Here is a 26043-nt window from a genome sequence, read left to right as displayed (position 1 = left end):
ATGCGAAACAACGATTGGCGAGGGGAACAGTCCTTGCAGAAGGCGAGGAGGGGTGGGGAGGTTGCTGGACAACTGAGTGAGAGTTAGCAAGCTGTTTCTTTAAACTGTTTTGAAAACTTTGAGAAGGAGGTGGGTGTATTCTGTCTTTGCAGGATACCGACACCCAACCTGAGAAGATAGAACAAATGGGGATGGTGCTAACTCATCAATAAATCAAGAAGAATCCCAGCCTCCTCCTTTAAAGTGGGATGACCCTCAATATCAATAGCCCTCTGATTCAATTCACTCTGGGATCCATGTACATCTCCTTGTTGTTCTGGAATCTCCCACTATCCAGCTCTGGCATTGCCAGGATTGTTGGAGTTGTCAGCCCATCAGATTTATTGGCAATTCCAGAAGATGGAGCATCATCCCACTGAGGGGTGGCAGTCACACTTCCAACCCATTGCACAATATTGTGGCGGAGTGCAGCTTTTCTTTGCTGACTGGTCTCTGACTATGTTCAACCCACATTACACATGTGCATTGTCAATGATTTATGAGGATAAAATGTTGAAATCAAGTTTTTTTCCCTATTTAAGATTATCCATACTTCACCTTTTACATCAGTTTTCTACAAACATGCTTTGTACATGGCTCTCTGAAAGACTATTTTGCGGATACAGTAGATGTGGTGAAAGCTCTAATTTGACTGTTAAAAGTAATTTCACTTCTGTAACTGGCATCTTGATTATTAGGAGTAAAAATCAATCAGTGACATTTTAATAATTAAGCAACTACATCTTCAAAAAGTAAAACAAGGCTTTTTTTAGGGTCCAGCTCTCTTCTGTAACATTTTAAAGCAAACATAAAAATATAGCATGTGGTGATGACAGAAACTGTTTACCTCATACTCCTGGGAGAACTTCAAGTTGTCATTAGCTTTCAGCCGCTCAATGTGATCCGCAAGCTCAGAGATAGGAATTGGTGGATGATTGGCCATGCCTGACAAATTAGACAAGAATATAACACATTATGAGAGCAATGTTTAATGACACAGTGGTACAACACAAATCTGTAAAGCAATTTGTTAGAAGAGCTTGACATGTAAACTAGTAACCATGTTTGATGTGGAGAGAAATTTAAAAAAAAAGCAGGCAGTTTGATTACTCAAAGCAGGGCATGCTCAGAAGAGAAGGGGCTCTCAAGGCAATTAGCAGTCACCGCTCATGCTCTAGAAGCTCACATTCCCAAAATGTTGCCGAGGTTAGCTGGGCAGAGAAGATGGAAGGTTAGCCCTGGCACTGACTGCTGCTTTGAGTAATGACAGCGTTGCCACACTTCAAACTTATCTCCCTGCAATGTACAAAGAGCTATCTGCATCAAGTTAAAATGAGAACTGTGGGATGTGAACTACACAAACAAGCAGCCAGAAGCCTGAAACGAGAGAACAGTATTCAGAAGGAAGAAGTAGTGAATTAACATCAGGGAAAACTAACTTGTCGAATGGAGGTTACCATGGTAACTGGAGACACCTGAACCTGTGAAGAAAATGGGGGGGGCAGTATATAAATAAAGTTTCCACTCTTCCACCAGAGAAAAATGAGATGGAAAATTTCACATAAAATACAGGGTGCTCTCTAAAAATGTGTTTTTGTTTGCCACAAAAATGATATTGATCAAATTGTTTCATTGCAAATGTTTTAAAAATGGGAAAAAAAACCATAAATTTACTTCTACCGATGTTTGGTGATAAAAATTGTTCACACAGCAGACACACACATGCACTTGAGTTATATGAAGGACTGACTGCAAGTACCAGGGATATACAGCAATTACAGAACACACAAAGACTGCAACATAATACAAACTTCAAAAATGTTTCTACTGGTCACAGATTGCAGGGGTTGAGGGCTGGAGACGAAGAAGATAAAGATTACCATTTGATTTATTTTGCTCAGTGTGACAGGAATAAGACACTCTTGTCAAATATGATAGTCCCAAGGTCAAACACTTCTGGCCCAAAGCAAATCCCTTGATCGTTTCGACAACCTGCTCCGAGTGTAAACATCTTTTTGAAAGAAACAAGATTCAGGAGCTTGCCACATAGCCTGACATCTTTCCTTAGGATTGTAAACATTCATGAACAAATCTCTCTACTGCCCTTCATTCATCTCTAGGCCATGTTAACTTGTTTGAGCACCTATCTCGAGAAGGGTAGAAAGCATTTCACTGGCTTTGTGATGTTGAGCATCTGGCAAGGAACAATGAAAGTGACTAATGGAACATGGAAAACTGCACACAGGCACCATGTAAGTGTGTACGTTCATGGAAAGCGAAAATAAAGTACTGCAGAACTCAAAAGGAAAATCACAATGATATTATAATTTTATCTAGTGCTCAAATATTGAAAACAAACATAAGAGACTTAGACATTTTGGAGTACCCATGTGACAGTGTTGGTGTCATCTAATTTCTGACTAGCTATAGAGCGAGAAAGGGAGAATGTGGAGCCAAAATTGGGATTGACGGCAGGACTGAGTTATTGGCCAAGGCTGTAAAGAGTTAGTAACCCCTACGTAGGTCACAGATACAATTTCATAAAGTGCTCAACATCTTCAGTGATACCAGTTACAGAAAACAATGATGTGTGCTTTTCTAAGAGAATTAGGTCTTGAGGCAAAGATTAGATTCTGCTCCTCTTTTTCTCCACATAAAGACACTTCTCTCTCAGCTCAGATCAGTTTAACTACACATCCAGGATAGAAACTTAATGAAATATGTCATCAAATTGCAGCAGGTTGCCCTTCTGAGTTGTAGACCAGTTGTTTTGGGAAACAGAATGCAGTTATTCAGAAAAATAAGTTTTCCAAAGCAAGTTAAAAGTCAATATTTATATTTTAGTGCTTCTAGTGAAGAAACAAAAAGGATCCTCAATTCATGTTAAGTTGGAAACCTGAGGTCTTGGGGATGGGGTTGCTGTCATTTGATACAAGCTAGTTAGTAGTTAGTTTGTTGAGCCTGATACTCGCCATGCATCAGAAAAAAAAATCAGGGATTACAGAGGAAAATGCCACACTTGCAAAAGTGTACAATTACTCCTTGATTTTTTTTTTCTGAAAGACATTTGCAATTTTAATTTACATGGTGTTAAGAGGCAAAATTTCTTTTGAGGAGGTGGGAAGAAGTGTTAGTTTTTTTGATGACATCAAAATAATAAATACTAATAAAGCAAACAAGGAACTTTCAACTCGTCAGCATTAAGCAGCTGAGGTGTAGAACACAAGATACAGAGTACAGTTCTGTCTGTGTGTATTTAGTGTTGGTCTTGAAATTACATTATAAAAAGATTAGAGTAAGAATGCTTACTACATTTGTAATAAATTCCTTTAAAAGTATTTTGTTGTAGGTGTTAGCCCATGTAAAATAAATGGGTTAATATCTCTTTTGAAAACAGCAGAAGAACTTTACATAACCATGTTGAGCGTCTGTATGGTAATTTTTGCATATCCCAATTTCAAGGTTGAGAGCTGAAATTTTTCTGTCAGCATTGTTTTTAGGCTGGAAGTACCAGTGGGGATAATACTAGCAATAGAATAAGACTGATTGGAAAATGTAGGCAATGTGTCTTAATGCCAATCTCAGCAAGCATTCGACTGGTAACAAACCAGAGGAACTGAGGCATTTTCTTCTCTCACAGCAGATACCTTTCATTACCAATTAACATTGCCTTAATTTATTTTACTTTTTTCATTGGATGTATGTGTTGCTGACAAGGTCTGCACTTGCTGCCGATCTCTGACTGCCGTTGAACTGAGTGACCTGCTGAGACATTATAGAAAGCTGTTTAGAGTCAATCACACTACTGGGCGTCTGGAGTCATATGTAGGTCAGACCAAGTATAGATGGCAGATTTTCTTCGCTGAAGGACAGTAGTGAACTGGATCTTCTTTTTTCAGAATTAAAGGCAAGTTTCATGGTCACCATTACTAACATTGGCCTTCTACTACAGAATTTTATGCGTTAATTTCAAATTCTAAAGTACAGTAGTTGTTAATTTGAACCAATGTCCCTTAGGTCTGCGCAGTCCAGTTGCACTGCCAATGTCTCCAACTTGCACCTGGTAAAGGATGTTAAAGATGCAAGACATCTTCTGGGGGAGGGTCATAACAGAGATGTCTATTAACAGGGACAGACATTTAAAGTCATTGGCAGAAGGACTAGAGAGGATGTGAAGAAAATGCTTTCATCCATAGGCAGGTGGAATCTGGAATTTGCTGCCTTGTTTAGTGGTTGGGGAGGAAACAGTCAACTCATTTTCAAGGAACAGTGAACTGTCCTTGAAACCTGTAACCTGCAAGGCCACAGGTCAGGTGCTGAAAAGTGAGATTAGAATAACAGCTGTTTTTTCAGTCAGCCCAGAGGCTGAATGGTCTCTTTCTGTGCTACAAAATTTCTCCGGTTATTGTAATTTAAAGTAGCCATATAGGTAGAATCAGAATCTGTTAAATTTTTAAAAATGGGTACTTGGTTTACTCACATTTAGCAAATGACTCAATTGTTGATTGTGGTATCTATTGAGTATTTCTGATCTATATATGTTGGGAACAATCAACACCACACTGTGAACTGTTTTTGGCTTCTAATTATTAGTTTCAGGGAGCACTGCATTGAACAAAAAAGTGAGATCAATGCTGAATTAGTCTCCTTATCTAAACCCATTCAGTAGACTGGTGACAAGACCTGCCTCTAAACAAGAGCTGAGTTGTTATTATCTGTTACCTTTTCATCCCATTTGGTCACACTTTAGCTGGGTTTAATCCCACTTTCAGGTGGAATAATTAACACTTTCATGTGGGAAACTTGTGGAATACATCACTCGACCAGGTTGTCTTGTGACACAGTGGTGGTGTCCCTATCTCTGAGGCAGGAGATCCGGGTTCACATTCCACCTGGTCCAGAGGTGTGCAATAACATCTTTGAACAGGCTAACTAGAAAATATGTGCGTCATGGGATCAGTATATGACACCCGAGGCAACAGTATTCCAGACTTAAGGTGGCCTGTTTCTCCAAGACATCAACTGGGTGAACTCTTACTCTGCCTGGGAATTCCACACAGTGCCCTAGTTACAAGTTTCTGAAACTCACTGTACTCTTACTTATTCTAGATGTGAGAGTCTCTTGCAGTACTCCCATCCAAACCAGATTGCAGCGAGATGTGTTATTAATTCACGTTTGTCCTGTTTTACTTTATTTCTCCTCTTTGTGTCTCTTTGCAGCTTAGTACAGTGTGGGTGGGTAGTAACTTGAGAGAAGAAAACTATATTTTGGAGAGAAGAATATCCCACATTTCAAAAACCACTACCAGTGTATAAACCAAGCAAAAGTATAATGGCTGGTCAAGAGGTTAAACAGTTCCGATCAGTTAACAAAGTCTGCTTGTTATTCCTAGCAGTCCTGAATCTGGGATAGTGATAATGCAGAAAGGCAATCTTTCATCTACTTTCCTTTCTCTTTTAGTTTCTTTAAGCCAGAAGCTCTTAGCTGACATACATCAAACTTAATGCAAGTCTTTTGAACATGGCACATTTCTCTCTCACACACCCAAACAAAAAAAGCAAATTAAAATATGGTCCAACACAAACCTGAGAAGCTTGGACTTAAACCTTTCCACCTCTCACCTGGGGTCTGAAAATTGAGACGTCTTAGTTCCACTGGGTCCGTGGGATGATGGGAAGGTAATTCTTTGCTGTTAGGAATGCTGCTTTTTCGCGAATCAGATTCTGTCCTTTTCCTATAAGGAGGATGTTGACTGATGTTAACAATCATGGAAAGAGACTGAACACCATGCAGTTAAATGAACGAAAGAAGCAGATTTAGTCACAACCAGCTTGTGACAGAAATGATAAAAATCAACCTGTTAAAGACTTGCTGGACTAATAGTGGCTGCAGCAATGTTAGATAAACTTATTCTCAACCCCTGTGGTTTGCTCCAAGGGGAACACCCACTTTCAGATGCCAAACTTTTCGCCCTTTCATTTTCTCACTCTCCATCAAATGGAGAGCTTGCAGGCGTTTGCGTTACATACACAGGTACCATTTAAATTCAATTACACTCTTCAACCACAGTCTAATGACAACCTCTTTCAATCCCACTGGCATATTTGCTGGAGCAGTAACTATAAATACCTTACAAAATCAGAAAATGAGTTTAACCCACTTTTTTTTAAAATTACAATATGTGGTTTTAAAAAAATAGACATACTCCCTCAAATACACAATCATATTTTTCCCAGACTTTATAGCAGTCTCTGTTAAATTATAAAAACTGCCAGAGAAAGCAGTTAAAAAAATGCATACTGTACAGAATGATAAATGAGAGAAACTAAAAAGTGTTCTGGATGGCAAGTCACATTACAATACTGCAGCTCCATAACTGCCAGGTCACATGGCCTTTCATTGCTGTCAGGAATTATTAGTTACGGGAACGACGGATAGAAACAATGCGTAATGGGGTCAGAGGGGAAAGCAGGAGATCAGCAGTTAATGATGTACAGTTAAAAGTAGGCAACATGGGCTGAATGGTTGTAATACTGTGGGTTATTTTGTGTCCATTGTATGCAATGTGTATGTGTGCAGGTAAATGTGTGTGTGTTCAAGCTGTTCTCAGTGCTGAATTTAAGTGTTGCTTTCCTCATTCTTCAACGCTCCCCCAACCTTCCTTTCCACCACCTTTGCTTACCTGTCTGGTTTGCTGTCCCATTGTATTGCAACAGGAGATAAAAAAAAGAAAGGTTGGTATGTTAGCTTCCTACTCAGACAGCAATAGCTATGGCAACATACTTGCTTCACTGCAGATGTCTCACTGGCAGGAAACATATTACTTAACATGCAAATTAGGAACTGACAGTTCATCAGTGCAGTTAATGCTTTCTAATAGCAGTATAATGAAGGACTAAAGGTCAGGCCAAGAAAACAGTAACACGCGTGCCTCAACAGAAATATATTTCAATTCTAATGTCACATTCACTTATGGCCAGCGTATACTGAAATGCCATACTTAATTATCTTTCTGGTGAAGGTGGTGATCGCACAATTTGCAATTGTTAAACATTCACCAGTCATCAAAGAACAAAGAACAGTACAGCACAGAAACAGGTCCTTCGGCCCGTGAAGACTGCGCAGATGCATGATACCTTTCTAAACTCAAACACTTTTGCCTAAACGCAGTCCGTTTCCCCATATTCATATATTTGTCAGGATGTTTCTTAAATGTTAGTATTGTAGCTGCCACCACGAGCACCTCTGCCAGTAAATTCCAGGCATTTAACCAGTCAAAAAAAACTTGCTTCTCACATCTCCTTTAAACTTAACCCCTTTTTTCCTGAAAGCAATGTCGCCTAGTAATTGACATTTCTACCCTGGGACAAAGACTCTGACTATCTATTCTCTCCAAGCTTCCCATAATTTTGTCTACTTCGATCAGGTTGCACCTCATTTTCGAAGTTTAGCTGAAAACAAACTAAGTTTGTCGAATTTCTCCACATAGCCAACACCCTCCAAAATCAGGCAACATTCTGGGAAGCCGTACCTGTACCCTCTCCAAAACCTCCACATCCTTCTTATAGTGTAGAGACCAGAACTGTATACAATATGTCAAATGTAGCCTAATTAAAGTTCTATACAGCTGCAACATGACTTGCCAATTTTCATTCTCTCTGCCCTGACTGATGAAGGCAATCATGCTGTATGCCTCCTTGACCAACTTATCCATTTATGTTTCCACTTTAATTGTGGGCTTTTACATCTAGATCACGCTTTATGTCGTTGCTATTTAGGGTTTTACCATTTACTGTACACTAAATGTCCTGCATTAGATCTTCCAAAATGCATCACCTCGCATTTGCCCAAACTAACTACATCTACCATTTCTTCGCCCAAGTCTCCAGTCTATCAATATCCTGCTGTATCATTTGGCAATCATCCTCACTGTCCACAATTCCCTCAATTTTTGTCCTGTCCACAAACTTATTAATCAGGCCACCTACATTCGCCTCTAAATAATTTGTATATATTACAAACAACAGGAATCCCAGCACTGATCCTTGCAGAACACCACTGGTCACAAGTCTTCAATCTGAAAAACACTCTTCCACCGCTACAATCTGGATTCTCTAACTAGGTCAGTTCTGTATTCATCTTGCCAGCTCACTGTGGATCCCATGTGACTTCACCTTTTGTTCCAGACTGCTATGAGGACCCATGTCAAAGGCCTTGCAAAAATCCATATAGACAACATCCACCAACCTGCCCTCATCGATTATCTTTGTCACTTCCTCAAAAAACACAATCAAGCTTTTGTGACACAATCGTCCCTCACACAAGTATGCTGCCTATTGGTAATAAGTCATTTTTTTAAAAAATGTGAGTAAATCCTATCCCTAAGAATTTTCTCCAATAATTTCCCTACCACTGATGTAAGGCTCCTGGGCCTTTAATTTCCCAGATTATCTCTGTTTCCCTTCTTAAACAAAAGAGCAACTTTGGCTAATCTCCAGTCCTTTGGTGAGCTCACCTGTGACCAAAAGAGATACAAAGATTTCATACACAGCCCCAGCCATTTCCTCACCTTTCTCCCTCAGGGCTCTGGGATAGATCCCATCAGGTCCTGGAGATGTGTCTACCTTAATGGTCTTTAAAACACCTAACACCTACTCTTTTTTATTTGACATGTCTCAGAGTATCAACTCATCAGACTCACCATTCACCATGGTATTCTTCTCTATGAACACTAGCACAAAGCACTCATTAAGGATCTCAACCACTTCTTCTGGCGCCATGTATAAATTCCCCTTTTGTCATTCATTGGGCCTATCCTTTTCCTAGCTACCCTCTTCTTTCCTTATATGCGATCCAAATGCCTTGGGATTTTTCTTAATCCTGTTTGCCGAAAACATTTCATGCCCTTTATAGCCCTCTTAATTCCTTGTTTGAGTTCTTTCCTGCTATCTTTGTATTATTCGAGGTCTCTATGCGTCTGTCTTCAGTTTCCAAAACCTTAATTGTGCTTCCTTTTTTCTTTTTGACTAAGCTTGCTACATCTCTTGTCATCCAAGTTTCCTGAATCTTGATAGCCTTATTCTTCCATTTTTACATGCTGGTCCTGAACTCCAATCAATTGGTCTTTTAAAGATTCTCACATGCTAGATATGGATTTCCCCTCAAACAACCACCCTGAATCTACATTCCCCAGTCCCTGCCTAATATCATGGTAGTTAGACTTCCTCAATTTAGTCCTTTCACCCAAGATCTACTCTTATTGATAAATAAATTAAAATTGACAGAATAATGATTACTGTTCCTGAAATACACCTCCTCATAAACTTTACCTAACTGACCACGCTCATTCCCAATTTCAGGTCTAGAATAGCTCTTTACCTAGTTTCAAAACATCATCCTGGACACACCCAAAGAATTCATCTGCATCCAAGTCTAAGTGAAATCTGGTCAATTTAGGGGAAGTTAAAATCAGAACAGTATTGTTGTTTTCATATTTTTCCATAATCTGTCTACATAGCTATCACCCACTGGCTGTTGGGAGGCCTGTAGTATAATAACATCAAAGTGATTTCACCCTTCCTACTCCTGAGCTCTACCCATATGGCCTCAATGGATGAGCCCTCCAAGGTGTCCTTCCTCAGGACAGCTGTGATATTCTCCCTCATCAGTAATGCAACTCTCCATCTCTGTTCCATCCCTCGCTACCACTCCTGAAACATCTATACTTTGGAATATTAAGCTGCCAGTCTTGTCCCTCTCTCAAACAAGTCTCAATAATAGCTACAATATTATATTTCTTAATCCAAACTATAAATTAATCTGCTTTACCTGTCATACTCTTCACATTAAAACAAATCAGCTTCAGACACCAGTCCTGCCATGTTCAATAACCTCTTCTTGTTTGTTCATCCTTTTAGATTTACTGGCTTTAATCTCAGACTCTTACTCAGTAATTTTACATACTAACTAAGTGCTCTGGTACCTGCCCCTGTCACACTAATTTAAACCCACCTGAGTGACACTAAACAACTTCTTGCCAGGACATTGGTGTCTGTCTAGTTTAGGTGCAACCCATTCTTCTTGTACAGGTCCCACTTGATCCAGAAGACATCCATTTGGTCCAGATATCTGAAGCCCTCCCTCCTACACCAGCTCTTTAGCTATGTATTTAACTGTATTGCCTTCCTGTTTCCAGCTTCACTGGCACCTGGCACAGAATGTAATGCCAAGATTACAACCATACAGGTTCTGCTATTAAACTTCCTACCTAACTCACTGATATCCTTTTGGAGGACTTGGTCTCTCTTTCTGCCTAGATTGTTGATGCCAATGTGGACCACAAGCTCTGGCTATTTACCAACCACCTTCAGATGATCCTGTGATGGCTCAGTCTTGGATGAAACTTGATATGTCAAACAAGACCATGCCTGGATTCACTGAATGTTTGCAGCATTAAAGAAACAACAGAGCCAATGTTAGGATTAGCAGCAATCCAGAATCTGCAAAAGCAAAATTGTTCGATGCTAACCCACGCAAAGAAAAATGAGGTTTGCAGAAGCTGGAGGTGGAAACATCAAAGAGCTTTTTTATTGCGGACTCCAAGCTCACATGTGTCCATCAGGGAAAAGGAAGGCCATTCACTTGACAACTGTGGGATCATGTAGATTATTCCCCAAGTAATGGGTCAGCTCAGGGTCAGGGACAGCAATTTGACAGCAAATCTGTCCATTTGCTGCTTTTAGCATCCAGTTGACTGAAGCAACATGAATCTGCTCGAGAGTTTCCTCATTTGATACTTCACATTAATTTACACATTAGGAGAATTAAATACTTCAGTCAGGTGGATAGAACCTGTAGTGCCCCTATGATTAGTGACAGCAGCATTGGTAAAATGGAAACTCTTTATCTTGGCTGTGATATGAGTTTTCACTGTATGTTTTTACGAGATTCCTGAATAACAAAGTCGTGTCTGAAAATCTCGCACAACTATTTGAACGCTTTTGTTATTTATTTATTCATTTTAGTGACCTCTTGGTCACTAATGCATGAATACATTACCATAGTCTGTAGATCTTCAATGAGATTGTGAGAAATTAATTATTATTTCTTGGCTAATTACACTCTTTAAGGGAGATTGTAGCAAGAATTCTTCCGAAACTCTCTCCTGGTTCCAGCTATGTGTGATCTCAAATTACCTGACATTAATAATGGAGGTATGCAATAACATTCCTGAACTGTTTGATGAGAAAATATAAACTACAGTTCAGTATATTGACAGGGTGGCAGCCTTGGTCACACTCTTAGTACATGACTCTTCACAAAGTGGTCCTATCAATGCACTGATGACCATAATTTTTGCACTAAATCAGTACTCATTTTCTTACCTCTTGTACAGGAGGATAGCGATAACAATGCAGATGATGAACACAACAGCTAAGACAGGGCCAACTACCCATATCAATCCTTCTTCTTCATCTTTAATGGGTTGTGGATCAAGGTCCGCTGACAGTACAGGGTCAGAGTATGGACTTGTTGCGTACATCATCTGGAACATGAGTGAGAAGACCATGGAAGATTAGTAGGAATGAGTGGAACTGCTTAATCAAAACTAGAAGGAACAACTAGAACTGTTTCTTTTTGGTTAATACAAGAGGAATTAAGGATTTGCATAACACATTTGGACTGGGAAATCAGCAGAGAGTTGTTACAATGTGGCACGTTAAAGTGACCATATTGGATTTCCCAAACACAGTGTACTTAGGAGTTAGGGACAACCGTATCATATAGCTATCCATGAATGAGTGATCTTTGTTGTGCTGTGGAGGGAATGTACATATTTCAGAAGATAGCAATTCGGCCAGAGGCAGCTTAGTGTTGCTAAAGCAATGGACAACTGTGTGCATGAAACATCCCATATTGATAAGATATTAGGGCTATGCAATTAAAATGCAAATCTCTGTCGCAGCGATGACACGTGATACACAACTTGGATTTAAGGTACAAACAAAGTTCTCCATGGAACAAATTGTTTATCCCCACTCATTCAACCTTCACATTGATAAAATTAAGTACATCAGAATAAGAAATTTGTTGGTGATGATGTTCTTCAGATTAGTTTAGAGCACAACAGCAGAAAAGTACTCATTACTGAGCTGTCAAGTCCAGACAATTGTATGTCGTGAATGCAAGCAGTCATTTCAAGGTCTTCAAATTGTCATTAGGAGGCCACCTCCACCAGTTCAAGTGAATTCTCCCTTATCCTGCTGTGCCATAGAAGCCACGAGATGTATCGAACAGCCTGGATCATTAACTGCCACTGAATAACATGTTTCCTTAATGTGTAGTTACTACACGTGAATGCATTGTCAAGACAGCCCATTAAAGAAAACGTTTTCCATTTGAAATGACCATTCCACTGGGCTGACTTGGCTGTATTGGTTCCTCAAATATCAGCTGGTGTGTGATAACAAATTATACTCAAAGGCAATGCTTGTTGAAAACTTTTTGCAGTGTTTGACTCCTCTAGCATAGCTTTCATTTTGAATTCCTAAATCTTACTCTTTAGAACCAGACCTTGTTGCTCATATTTGTGAATAGTGGAAATACTATCCAAAGATTGTGGATCAATCATTAACATATGCTACATGCAGGCTTTACTGTTGATAAAGGAATGATTTTAGAAAACTGCTTCAAAGGGAGTGATCAAAACTCAGAAGGAACCATGGATTAAAAATGTTTTGATAGCTTCAGAATAAGATACAATTTACATGGCGGAATTGCCTCAGAAGTGAATATGTACCAGGTACTCTTTTTAATTGGTGAGATCAGATGTTCACTCAATGCAGTACTGTCAGAACTACATGGCAGGCAGAGGCAGCAGCAATACTGCGGATATGGGCTCAGTCACTTTAGTTCAAGGCTTTTGAAGGCATCACACTAGCATATTAGCCCCAGCCTTTGTAATGACAATCATATTGCAAGTCAACAAAATACTTGTACAAGTATTTTTCAACAAGCACTGTATATACTTTTCAAGAATCGTGCAGCATTGTAGATAATGAGGTAGCCTTTAAGGGCACAGAAACTTGCAATGGCTACGACGTCACATTTGCTCTGGGTCAAAAACTCTTACCTATTTGAGATCCTTACAGACTAATACAAACAAAGGTGAATAACAGGCCATTCAGCCCTTCAAGCTTACTCCACCATTCAATAAGGTCATGACTGATTTGATTTTGACCTTAACTCCTCAATCCAGCATACCCATAGAACATAGAACAGAGAACAGTACAGCACAGAACAGGTCCTTCAGCCCACAATGTTGTACCAACCACTGATCCTCATGTATGCACCCTTAAATTTCTGTGACCATATGCATGTCCAGGAGTCTCTTAAATGTCCCCAATGACCCTGCCTCCACAACTGCTGCTGGCAACGCATTCCATGCTCTCACAACTCTCTGTGTAAAGATCCCGCCTCTGACATCCCCTCTATACTTTCCTCCAACCAGCTTAAAACTATGACCCCTCGTGTTAGTCATTTCTGTCCTGAGAAATAGTCTCTGGCTATCGACTCTATCTATGCCTCTCATTATCTTGTATACCTCAATTAGGTCCCCTCTTCTCCTCCTTTTCTCCAATGAATAAAGTCCAAGCTCAGTCAACCTCTTCTTTTCAGATAAGCCCTCCAGTCCAGGCAGCATCCTGGTAAACCTCCTCTGAACCCGCTCCAAAGCATCCACATCTTTCTTATAATAGGGCAACCAGAACTGGACGCAGTATTCCAAGTGCGGTCTAACCAAAGTTTTATAGAGCTGCAACAAGATCTCATGACTCAAACTCAATACCCCTGTTAATGAAAGCCAAAACACCATATGCTTTCTTAACGACCCTGTCCACTTGGGTGGCCATTTTAAGGGATCTATGTACCTGCACCCCAAGATCCCTCTGTTCCTCCAAACTGCCAAGAATCCTATCCTTAATCCTATACTCAGCTTTCAAATTCGACCTTCCAAAATGCATCACCTCACATTTATCCAGGCTGAACTCCATCTGCCACCTCTCAGCCCATCTCTGCATCCTGCCAATGTCCCGCTGCAGCTTACAACAGCCCTCTATACTGTCAATGACACCTCCAACCTTTGTGTCATCTGCAAACTTGCTGACCCATCCTTCAATCCCCTCATCCAAGTAATTAATAAAAATTACAAACAATAGAGGCCAAAGGACAGAGCCCTGTGGAACACCACTCACCACAGACTTCCAGGCAGAATATTTTCCTTCTACTACCATTCTCTGTCTTCTGTTGGCCAGTCAATTCTGTATCCAGACAGCTATGTTCCCCTGTATCCCATTCCTCCTGACCTTCTGAATGAGCCTACCATGGGGAACCTTATCAAATGCCTTGCTAAAGTCCATATACACCACATCCACAGCTCGACCCTCATCAACTTTTACTAGTCACATCCTCAAAGAACTCGATAAGGTTTGTGAGGCATGACCTGCCCCTCACAAAGCCGTGTTGACTGCATTTAATCAAGCCATGCTCTTCCAGATGGTCACAAATCCTATCCCACAGAATCCTTTCTAATACCTTGCAGACGACAGACGTGAGACTTACTGGTCTGTAATTGCCAGGGATTTCCCTATTTCCTTTCTTGAAGAGAGGAATTACATTTGCCTCTCTCCGGTCCTCAGGTATGACTCCAGTGGAGAGCGAGGATGCAAAGATCTTTGCAAGTGGCGAAGCAATTGCATTTCTCGTTTCCCAAAGCAGCTGAGGACAAATCTGGTCTGAGCCTGGCTACTTGTCAATCTTAATATTTGACAAAATTTTCAGCACATCAGCTTCCTCTATCTCTATCCATTTCAGCATGCACACCGGCTCTTCAAAGGTTTCATTCACTACAAAGTTCGTTTCTTTCATAAAGACAGAAGCAAAAAACTCATTTAGGACTTCCCCTACCTCCTCAGACTCCACACACAAGTTCCCTATGCTATCCCTGATCGGCCCTACTCTTTCTTTGACCATTCTCTTATTCCTCACATAAGTGTAAAATGCCTTTGTGTTCTCCTTAATCTGTTCTGCCAAGCCTTTTTCGTCCCCCCTCCTGGCTCTCCTCACATCATTTTTAAGCTCCTTCCTCACCTGCCTGTAATCCTGTAGAGCTGAGCTTGACCCTAGCTTTCTCCACCTTACGTAAGCTACCTTTTTCCTTTTGACGAGAAGCTCCATCGTTCAAGGTTCCTTTATCTTACCACTTCCTGCCTGTCTCAGAGGGACATATTTATTCATCACTTGCAACAACAGTTCCTTAAACAGTCTCCACATGTCTATAGTGCCTTTACCATGGAACAATTGCTCCCAATCCATGCTTCCTAACTCATGTCTAATTGCATCATAGTTTCCTCTTCCCCAATTAAATATCCTCCCATTTTGCCTAATCCTCTCCTTCTCTATAGCTATGTAGAATGTGAGGCAGTTGTGGTCACTATCACTAAAATGCTCTCCCATCACAAGATCTGATACCTGCCCCGGCTCATTGCCGAGCACCAAGTCCAGAATGGCCTCTCCCCTCGTCGGCCTGTCAACGTACTGAGTTAGGAAACCCTCCTGAACACACCTTATAAAAACAGCTCCATTCAAATCTTCTGCTAAAATCGCCCATTACAACAACCCTACTACGTCCACACTTTTCCAAAATCTGCTGAGCTATGCTTTCTTCCATCTCCCTGCTGCTATTGGGGGGCCTGTAGTAAACCACTAAAGAGGTGACTGCTCCCTTGTTGTTCCTAATTTCCACCCATACTGACTCGGTAGGCAAATCTTCCTCGACAATGGAAGCTTCTGTAGCTGTGATACCCTCTCTGATTAGCAGTGCTACACCCCCTCCTCTTTTCTCCCCCTCCCTAGTCTTTTTAAATGCTCTAAACCCTGGAACATCCAGCAACCATTCCTGCCCCTGAGAAACCCATGTCTCTGTTATGACCACAACATCATAGCACCAGGTACTGATCCATGCTCTAAGTTCGTCACTTTTATTCCTGATACTGTTACGTGAAAGCAAACACACTTTAACTGATACCTTGGTTCCTTGCCAGGAAAACCCTTCCCACTAGCTGGTCAACTTCTGGCTACTGCCTCATCTGCATCAACTCTCATCTCCGGTATACAGCTCAGGTTCCCACCCCCCTGCCATACTAGTTTAAACCCTCTCGAACTACTTGAGCAAACCTTCCACCCAGGACATTGGTCCCCTTCCAGTTCAGATACAACCCGTCCATCTTGTACAGGTCCCACCTTCCCCAGAAGGCATCCCAATTATCTACATATCTGAAGCCCTCTCTCCTACACCAGCTGCGCAGCCACGTATTAAGTTGCGCCACTCCCTGTTCCTCGCCTCGCTATCTCATGGCACCGGCAGTAAACTAGAGAACACTACTCTGTTCGTCCTGCTTTGCAGCTTCCATCCTAACTCCCTGACATCACTTTTTATATCTTCGATTTTTTTCCTGGCAATATCATTAGTGCCAATATGTAACACAATTTCTGGCTGTTCGCCCTCCCCTCTTAGAACCTTATACACCCGATCGGAGACGTCCCAGACCCTGGCACCAGGGAGGCAACATACCTTGCGGGAATCCCGATCCTGACCACAAAATCTCCTGTCGATTCCCCTAACTATCGAGTCCCCTACCACGAGTACTTTTCTATTCTGCCCCCTTCGTTTCTTTGCCACAGTGTCAGGCTCAGTGCCACAGAACTGACTGCTATGGCTTTCCTCTGGTAGGTCATCCCCCCCAGCAGTATCCAAAACGGTATACTTATTGCTGAGGGGAATGTCCACAGGGGATCTCTGCACTGTCTGACTGCCCCCTTTCCTCCCCCTAACTGTAACCCACTTATCCTTGTCCTGAGCCTTAGGAGTGACCAACTCCCGGTAACTCCTCTCAATTAACACCTCAGCCTCCCGAATGATCGTAGTTCATCCAGCTCCAGCTCCAATTCCCTAACACGGTTTTCAAGGAGCTGGAGTTGGGTGCACTTCCCACAGACGTAGCCAGCGGAGACATGTGCCATATCTTCCACCTGCCACATTCTGCAGGAGCAGCAAGCAAGTGCCCTAGCATCCATACCCGGCTTCTCTGAACACCCACTCAGTACTAAAGTAGAAAGCTTAGTAGAAAGATTATCCCTGATGGCAGGTAAGATTATCCCTGATAATCTTTCATCCCCTTGTTATTAGGAACTAAATGATAATGACAAATTACAGTTATAGGAATGAGAAAATCCAGTTATAATGTCTTCCCCTGATAAATAGGGAGCTACTACAGTCAAAGTTTTTTGGGAGTGATTTATGACTCTGAGTCGATGTACTGACCTGCTGAAATATAAAAGTGAATGGGATTTAACTAGGGTTATTTATTTGTGGGATGTGGCTGCCGCTAGCAAGGCTGGCATTTATTGACCATACCCAATTACCCTCTTGGAGGTGGTGTTGTGCAGCCTTCTAGAACCTCTGCAGTCCTTGCAGTATAGGCACACCCAGATTGATATTTGGAAAGAGTCTCAGGAGTATGACTGAGAAGGAAGAGTGATACATTTTCAAGTCAGGAGGGACTGTGACTTGGAGGGGATCTTGCAGGAGGTGGTTGTGCCAGATGCTCTTGTCCTTCTTGGCAGGAAATGATCATGGTACCCAGAAGGTCGTGGTATAGGCAACTGGCCTCTGTGCAGTTTTGCCTTGCCCATGGCTGATTGTTTCTCGCAGCAATTCCATATAATTGAGTTGTTTACCTGCCATCCATATTGCAGTCTGCAACAATCACACACAAGCCAGAAGGGGTAAGAATCAGAAATTTCCTTTGCTAAAGAGCATTAGTGACTCAGTTGAGACTTATTGCAACAACCAAATACTTTTTTGATTACCATTACCAAGCTAGGGTTTTGTTCTAGATTGCTTCATGAACTGAAATGGAAGTAAAACACACATTTCCAGATCTTTCACCTCAGTCCCTAGATAACCCATTCGTTAACATAGCTATTGATGTTAGGAAACCTAGATCACTTCCGCTTATTATTAAGACAGGACCTTCCAATAGTACCAAATTTTATGCTTGTGAGTATAATGGAAATCCTTGATTGGTGTTGTGAAAGACCAGTCTGTAGACAGCACTAGTGTTAGTGATAGTTAAGTGGCCAAGTACCAATTTTGAGTTGATTTATAACAGGTATTGGTGAAGGTTGTGAGATACCAATGGGTGCGATATCTTCTTGCTGAAGCTTGAGCATTGTAATGGTCACCTGATCAGCCTTGATTCTGAGTAGATCTTAAGACGAAAGGAAGGTTCACTCAGCTGCATCCCAAGATCTTCTTGCTACTTGATAAATCAAGTTTGGATCTTGATGTGGTCAAGGTTTGTAACATAATGCTCAAATAGATTACACCTGATGATGCACTATACATGATTACTTGTGAAAACACGTGGAATGATACAAAAGGGGAGAAAGGCAAGCTTTTTGCACAAATTTTGAAGGCACTGATGGAACAGTCAACAGTTGTGCACTTAAGTCTGATGAGGTTGTGTCAATTCTAAGTTGGTTTAGACTATATCTTCCTTTAAGAATGCAACAGTTAAACAATTTAGAAACCTATTTCCATTCTAAATCCTAATATCGTAGAATATCATCGAATTCCTAGAGTTGGAAACAGGCCATTTAGCCTAACAAGAGCACACTGACCTTCTGAAGAGTAACTCACCCAGACCCATTTCTCCTGCTCTATTACTCTACATTTACCCCTGACTAATGCCCTAACCAACACATCTCTTTAACACTATGGACAGTTTAGCATGGTCCATTCACCTAACCTGCACGTTTGGACTGTGGGAGGAAACCCATGCAGACATGGACAGAATGCGCAAACACCACACAGACAGTCACCCGAGGCTGGAATTGAACCTGGGTCCCTGGCACTGTGAGGCAACAGTGCAAACCAGTGAGCTACCATGCTGCCATAGTTTACTTAATAGCTTAATAAAATTTACTTGTACATTTCCAAGGCTCAAACAAAATGAGTACACACAGACAGTAAATGGCAATGATTCACATAATATATGTAATGATTACATATTTAGAGGCATGCTGGGTAAAAAAAGATCCATCAATCTGTTATCCAAGACGGTTGAGATAAAACCAATGTAATTGAGAGGGCTGCAAGCAGAAAGGAGGAAGATCACCATCCGGGTATAAATCTACTTTTAAGAGAACATTGTGGCAAATACATTTTCTTTGAGAATACAAGCAATTCTTTAGCAAGTTGAGTTGGAATGAATAATGAACAACACTCAAATGATACTTCAATAATTCTAAGTAACAAAAAAAAATTGGATAATCCAAATGTTTAATGGTTTAAGGAGATCGTAGTGATCAAATTTAATGCTTCACTTTTTTGGTTTGTTTAATTTTAGGCAAAAGTCAGCATCAAGGTTAAGTTGATGTGGTAATCCAAACCTCATGGAGATGCATCAGAGAACTGCATCATTTTAATGCATTTTGTGCCATGATTAGTATATCAGTTTACCTCTGTTCTGCCGGAAGGATTAGCTTGATTCTTTTCCACATAGCAGATCAGAGTAAACAACCAGCTCAGAAAGTTAGAAGTGCAGGATGACAGCCTGCAATAGGTCATTCAAAATGCTTAAGTAGATACATTATCATTACTCTACTCTTGAAATTTCAACGTTCTAAAGAATTCAAGACAATGTTAAACAAGTTAGCACATTTGCTTACGTCCCTTACCTATTAGGGCATCAATTAATTGTGAGATGTTTTAAGTCCAACATAGTTATCTTTGTCATAAATAAATTATATTTGATAGTGTCTGAAATTAATAATTTTGAATCCTTTGGGGTTAAATAGAATTAAGACCAGTGATCATGTGAGTTCACGAATTAGGAGCAGGAATAGACTATTTGGCTTCTCGAACTTACACTGCACTTTGAAAAGACCCAAACTAAATGACTTGAATCAAACTTACAGATTCTGGGCTGTCAAGAACCGCTAAAATAAAGAAAACATATTCTTGGCCACTTTGAAGGCGCTTGTTTTCAAATCCGTTGTAAAAGAGCCGATCACCGAGGGTAAATTCGTTGGGCAGAACCTCAAAGTGGGCTGCAATATATGGCTTAAGAGCATCTGCATGTCTCCTTAGACGGATGCTTCTTCGTTTTCTTGTAATTTCTCTCAATAACTGGAAAAGAAAAAAAAATTAATTGCTTTAATTTCTTGAACTGAAGATCAAAATTCATACACTATAGGACCAGATGTGCCTGTTTCCATGCTGAACAAAGCTCTGAGTATTTCTTTGTTTAATATTGGTTGGCATCAATCATACCAACAAAATGAATCAAAATTGCAAATCTCTGATGAGCACTGGAAATCAGCATACTTCGTAATCGCTGCCTTGGAATCATGCAAAAATGCATCAATAGGCCGACATTAAACATAATTGTACAAATTTACAAAACCACTCTAAGATGTGCAGAAAAAGTTTAGAGGTCAATTGGGTGGATATTTTGAAAGGCTGAGATGTGTTGAGATTGAATTGTCAGCATTCACCATCACTTCCACTCTGAAATGGACCACAGCTTCAGTGTATTGGGCATGCACAGATCAACAGAAGAATACTGAGACTGTTCAATCACCAATGGCTCAAACCCTCGGTATCCCATAGCTCCAGTCAGAGGCTCTTTGACCATCACTGAGAATGTCAACATTCCTATTTCAACATGACTGTGAGAAGTAATGTAAAAAGTCACACCTTGTTCAACTGGGCGTGGGGGGGAACGGACTAGGATTTTAATAATAATGGAATCAAGGGATTCGGAGAACAATGCAATTGATTTTGAAAAGATTATTTGGTAATTTTGGCACACTGTTAAATGCTTAATCAGGTGATTTTTAAAAGCTAGATTTTAAAGTCATTTTCCAGTATTTTTCTGAATAGGTCAGTTTTTCCCTTTACCGCCACATGTATGTCTCAATATTTAATTTGTTCTGTGTAAAAAACTTTTATTTTCTATTTTCAAATAGATTCCAGTTTAGGTATCTGTGAATACCATTGACGTGACTGGCTGCTTGGTCAGTCGGATGGTGTCACTACACCTTTATGCTGGGAATGCTCAGGAAAACGATGTTGCAAACACAATTTTTATGCTCACTGAAATGCAATTCATGAGTTCAAACTTTAGAGTTAAAATGGACAATAAATATTTGTGGGCATACATCACAAGTGCAACTGTATCTGCACAGATAGATCTTGTTCTATATTTGTGTTGGTATTGTACACTGTTCAATATTTATTTCCACTCTTTCGAGGTCAAACTTCTATCATATACAAGGGATTGGGTGACTGGTACAGCACAGTGGCACAGTGGCAAGCACTGCTGCCTCACAGCACCTGAGACCCAGGTTCAATTCCTGCCTCAGGCAACTGTCTGTGTGGAGTTTGCACATTCTCCCCGTGTCTGTGTAGGTTTCCTCTGGGTGCTCTGGTTTCCTCTCAGTCCAAAAAAATGTGTGCAGGTTAGGTAAATTGGCCATGCTAAATTGCCTGTAGTGTTAGGTGAAGGGGTAAATGTAGGGGAATGGGTCTCGGTCAGTTGCTCTTCGGAGGGTTGGTGTGGACTTGTTGGGCCGAAGGGCCCGTTTCCACACTGTAAGTAATCTAATCTGGTACACATGGGAGATTTGATGTCACACCCCATAGGGTATACTGTCTTCACAGATACAATTAATATAGGATAAATAATTTGATGTGAACATAGTTTTGTGCATTATTCTCACTGTTAACACAACTGAAAATGTTCAATGAGATGTGACAATGGTTTTAATGGTATAATAATTCAGAATTGTCAGGGAGGAGATAGTGAACGTTGATGAAATTCACTGGTCAGCTGACTTTTGACAGAGTCTTCCACAGCATTTCTTGATTTACAAAGTCAAAAACCTCAGTCAGTTTGATGAAGGCCATGTAGAGTGGTTGGCATTCTTCCTGGCATTTTGCTTGGAGTTGCTGAGCAGTAAAAATCATGTCTATGGTTGGAAGTCACACTGGCTTTCAGGAAGAATTTCCTCAAAGACTGGGAAAAGCATCCGATGAGGATTTGTGCAATGATCTTCCCAGTAATGGAGAGTAGGGAAATTCCTCATTAGTTCCATTGTCCACTTTGTCTACTTTCTTGAAAATAGTGATGAAGGCAGAATTCCTGAGATGAGCAAAGAGCTATTTCTTCTTTGTCCCAGCTTTTCAGGAATAGCTGATAGAGATGACCAGGTAAGCTCTGCTTCTCCAATTTGAAAATTCCCATTAGAATTCCCTTCTCTCCTGTGGCTTTTTCATTTTTCATGTTTCTAATAACAGTTTCAACTTTTGCCATACTAGCCAAGAATTTAAGACCAGTTTTAATGGAGAATTTCCTCAAATTTGACTTTGTTAATGATTGCTTCATGGTGAACTTCTTTAAAGTGTTCTCTTGATTGGAGGCTGATGTTTTCTGTGTCTCTCAAAATCTTTACTCTGCACAGGTTTAAGGCCAAAGTTGTTGAGTCCGTATATTGACTTAGTGACACTGAAGAAACCCCAGGCGTCAGCATGGAGTTGCAACTGCTTAGCGTTCTCAGTCCACAGTTTCCCTCGTTCTTCAACAGTGTTTGCTGTTCATGAGTCCTTCTCTCTGCTTCATTGGCAATAGCGTTTTGTCAGGCATACAGAGTTTTGATGTCAAGAAATCAGCGATGGTCCTCACCGATGTTAATATGACAGAATTCTTTGAGATCAGGGCAGGGGTCCAGCAGAGATTGCAAACTGTCCTTGTCCCCACACTCTTCTCCATTTTCATTGTTCATCTTGTCATGAACAATTTTCCCAGTGATGTGGACATTGTCTACAGGATGGATGGAGAACTTTTCAAAATCAACCTGTTGAAATCCAGGAATAAAAAATGACACTGACCCTGCTTGTGGAATTTCAGTAAGCGGATGACAACATCATCTCTGCACTCTCAGAAAAGAACTTCAAGTCTTGCTCATGCTTTTGCAGAAGGGTACAGAACAGTGGCCTCAGCCTCAAACTCAAGAAGACTCAATCAAATCCTTAACCAACCTCAGCCAGGTCAAGGTCTAGTCCATCCCTCTATTAAGGTCAATGGAGAAATCCTCTCAAATGTGGAACATTTCACCTAGCTGGGAAGCCATTCCTTATTGAAGGCTGACATTTATGTACTGATTCAACACCTCATCCAATCTGCAAGTGTCACCTGCTGATGGCTCAGGATGAGAGTCATCCAGATCAGAGCAGAGTAACATCTGTGCTGATACAAAGATTCTTGCGTCGAAGCCATTCTTCCTTCTGGCTCTTCTATACGGCTCCGAAATGTGGAATGTGTACAGACACCACCTCAAGTGCCTTGAGAACCACCATCAATGTTTGAGATGGATTCTTGGCATCATCTGGGGGGACAGGCATACTAATATTGCATCTTTGAAGCAGCTAAATAGCATTGGCATCAAGGCCACAAATGTCTGAAACTAACTCCAATGAGGCAGCCACATGTTTAGGATGTCTGAGTTCTGACTGCCGAAGCAAATCTTCTTTGTGCAGCTCAAGGAAGGCACTTGAATGAGAGGTCAGAAAAAGCACATTAAAGATTCCCTGAAGGCATCGCTCAAGAAATGCAACATGGACGTCAATGCGTGGGAGACCTTCATTCAAAACAAACCAACTTGGAGGGAGCTCATGCACGAAGGGACACAATTCTTTCAGAATACCTACTGGCAAGACAAAGAAAGAAAAGGACCCAGAGGAGGGAATACCAATTAGTTTCAAGGCCAAGCTCCACTTCCAACTCCCAGAAAACCTGCCAAATGTGTGGTTGGGCTCATCAGCCACACAAGGACACAAGAACTCGTGAAAATATGGAATTTCCTAGATGGTCAGTCATACTTGTTTGTGAGTGATGATGAATTCAGAATTACTTTCAAGCCACCTTTCATGGCCGGAGAAAAGAACTTTGTAAATATAAATTATTTATTTACTGACCTTCCGCGATGTCTTCAGTGTATTATACATCTTGCTTTGCTGTTTGAAAAAATTCTTCAATATGACTTGCAGCTCAACCTGCTTCCTAACATTACTGTTTCTGGATATCCTACAGGTGGCGGTGTGTTGGAAGTCACATTGAAATAGGAGAAATACATGTTTATGAGCCCACTAGTTCTTTGTGGGCCATGTTACGACACACCTCCATGGCAGATGGGACACTGACCTCTGATGCTCGAGCCCAACAATAGGTACAATACTGCTACACGACAAGAGCCATGAAAAGAAACTTTTCAAAGCTAAATAAAATTATTGTGGGAAGCTTCTTTCTTCATGTCAAAATCAGGGCTATACCTTCACTGCAGACCAGTAAATTCTGATCATTGTTGTTATCTGGAAATCATTGCTGGTGGTAGTTATAAACAGACATCTAATATTGTTATGGAACATGATTTGTCTCCCCCTATCTTTTGATTAATTTAATCCCAAGAATGATATCTAACTCCTTTTTGAAAATAAACATTCCATGTATTGCCTAACTATATTTTCAGACGAATTCCACACGCGCACTAGTCTCTGACTGAGGAAATTTCTCCTCAGCCCAGTTCTAAATGGTCTATCTTGGATGCTTAGACTGTGACCCCTGGTGTTGGATGTCCTGGTCATTGAGAATATCCTTCCTGCATTTACTGTCTCGAGTCCTGTTAGAATCTTATAGATTTCTATGAAACCCCTCCTCATTCTTCAAAACTCCATGAAATACAGCCCTAACCAATTTAGTCTCTCTTCATATGTCCGAATCAGGCTGGTGAACTTTTGTTGCTGTTCTCCTATAGCCAGAACACCTTTCCTCAGATAATGATGACCAAAACTGCGTGTAATACTTCAGTTTTGGGCCTCACTGAAGCCCTGTACAAATGCAACAAGACAGTCAATATTCTACTTGCCTTCTTCAATGCTTGCTGTACCTGCATGATTACTTTCAGTGATTGGTGTACAAGGACACCCAGGTCTCGTTGCACCTCCTCCTTTGCAAATCTCTCACCAAATCCTGCCTCTAATTCTGACTAATTCTATTTCTGGTGGTTCAAAAAATGGAACAAGGCAAAATCCAGTTAAGACTATTTGAATTTAATGTTGAGTTTAAACACACACTATTTTCTGTGCAGGGAGGGCCGTAGCCCAAAATGTGTAGGTAACTTTTTCTTGAGACATAAATGCTCATAAAAGAGGAATAAGAGTTGGGGAAATCATCAAGCCGCCAAGTTATTACCAAGTTATAGAAACATGGAAACAGGGAAAATAGGTACAGGAGTTGGCCATTTGGCCCTTCAAACCTGTACCACCATTCATGGCGGATCATGCAATGTCAGTAACCCACTCCCGCTTTCTCTCCATACCACTTGATCCCTTTAGTCACAAGGCCACATTCAGCTCTTTCTTGAACATATCTAACAAACTGGCTCAGACAGCTTTTTGTTGTAGAGAATTCCACAGATTCGCAACTCTGAGTGAAGAAATTCTTCCTCATCTCAGTTCTGAATGGCTTACCCTTTATTCTTAAACTGTCAGCCCCAGTTCTGGACTTCCCCAACATCAGGAACTTTCTTCTCACATTTAGACTGTCCAATCCCATCAAGATTTGATATGTTTCTCTGAAATCCCCCTTTATTCTTTTAAAATGCAGTGTGTACAAGCCCAGTTGTTGCAGCCTTTCTTCATATGTCAGTCCTGCCATCTCTGGAATCAGTCTGGTGAACCTTTGCTGGACTTCCTCAATAGCAAGAATGTCCTTCCTTAGACCAGGAGATGAAAACTGTACACAGCAGTCGAGGTGTCACCTGATCAAGGCCCTGTACAACTGCAGCAAGACATCCCTACTCCGATACTCAAATCCTTTCAC

The 26043-nt window shown here is 40.9% G+C and overlaps 1 protein-coding gene across 25 annotated transcripts in view; it reads right to left on the bottom strand.

The window, feature by feature from the left end:
* Positions 1–26043, bottom strand: part of LOC140487787 (receptor-type tyrosine-protein phosphatase delta) — a 2436480-nt gene that overhangs the window by 110918 nt on the left and 2299519 nt on the right. For 15 of the 25 annotated variants that reach the window (XM_072587053.1, XM_072587138.1, XM_072587046.1 and 12 more), the window contains 5 exons: positions 20079–20291; positions 11425–11585; positions 5662–5774; positions 1479–1520; positions 887–984 (listed from right to left, as the gene is read on the bottom strand). In XM_072587053.1, coding sequence (XP_072443154.1) covers positions 887–984; positions 1479–1520; positions 5662–5774; positions 11425–11585; positions 20079–20291 — 627 coding nt within the window. The remainder of the gene's footprint in view (positions 1–886; positions 985–1478; positions 1521–5661; positions 5775–11424; positions 11586–20078; positions 20292–26043) is intronic. The other 10 variants (XM_072587098.1, XM_072587115.1, XM_072587249.1 and 7 more) reach the window with 1 other exon arrangement.

The sequence above is a fragment of the Chiloscyllium punctatum genome, chromosome 2 (genome assembly GCF_047496795.1).
Source record: "Chiloscyllium punctatum isolate Juve2018m chromosome 2, sChiPun1.3, whole genome shotgun sequence".
NCBI lineage: Eukaryota > Metazoa > Chordata > Chondrichthyes > Orectolobiformes > Hemiscylliidae > Chiloscyllium > Chiloscyllium punctatum.
Note: the sequence above shows the minus strand (reverse complement) of the source record. Positions and strands in the feature narration are given on the sequence as shown.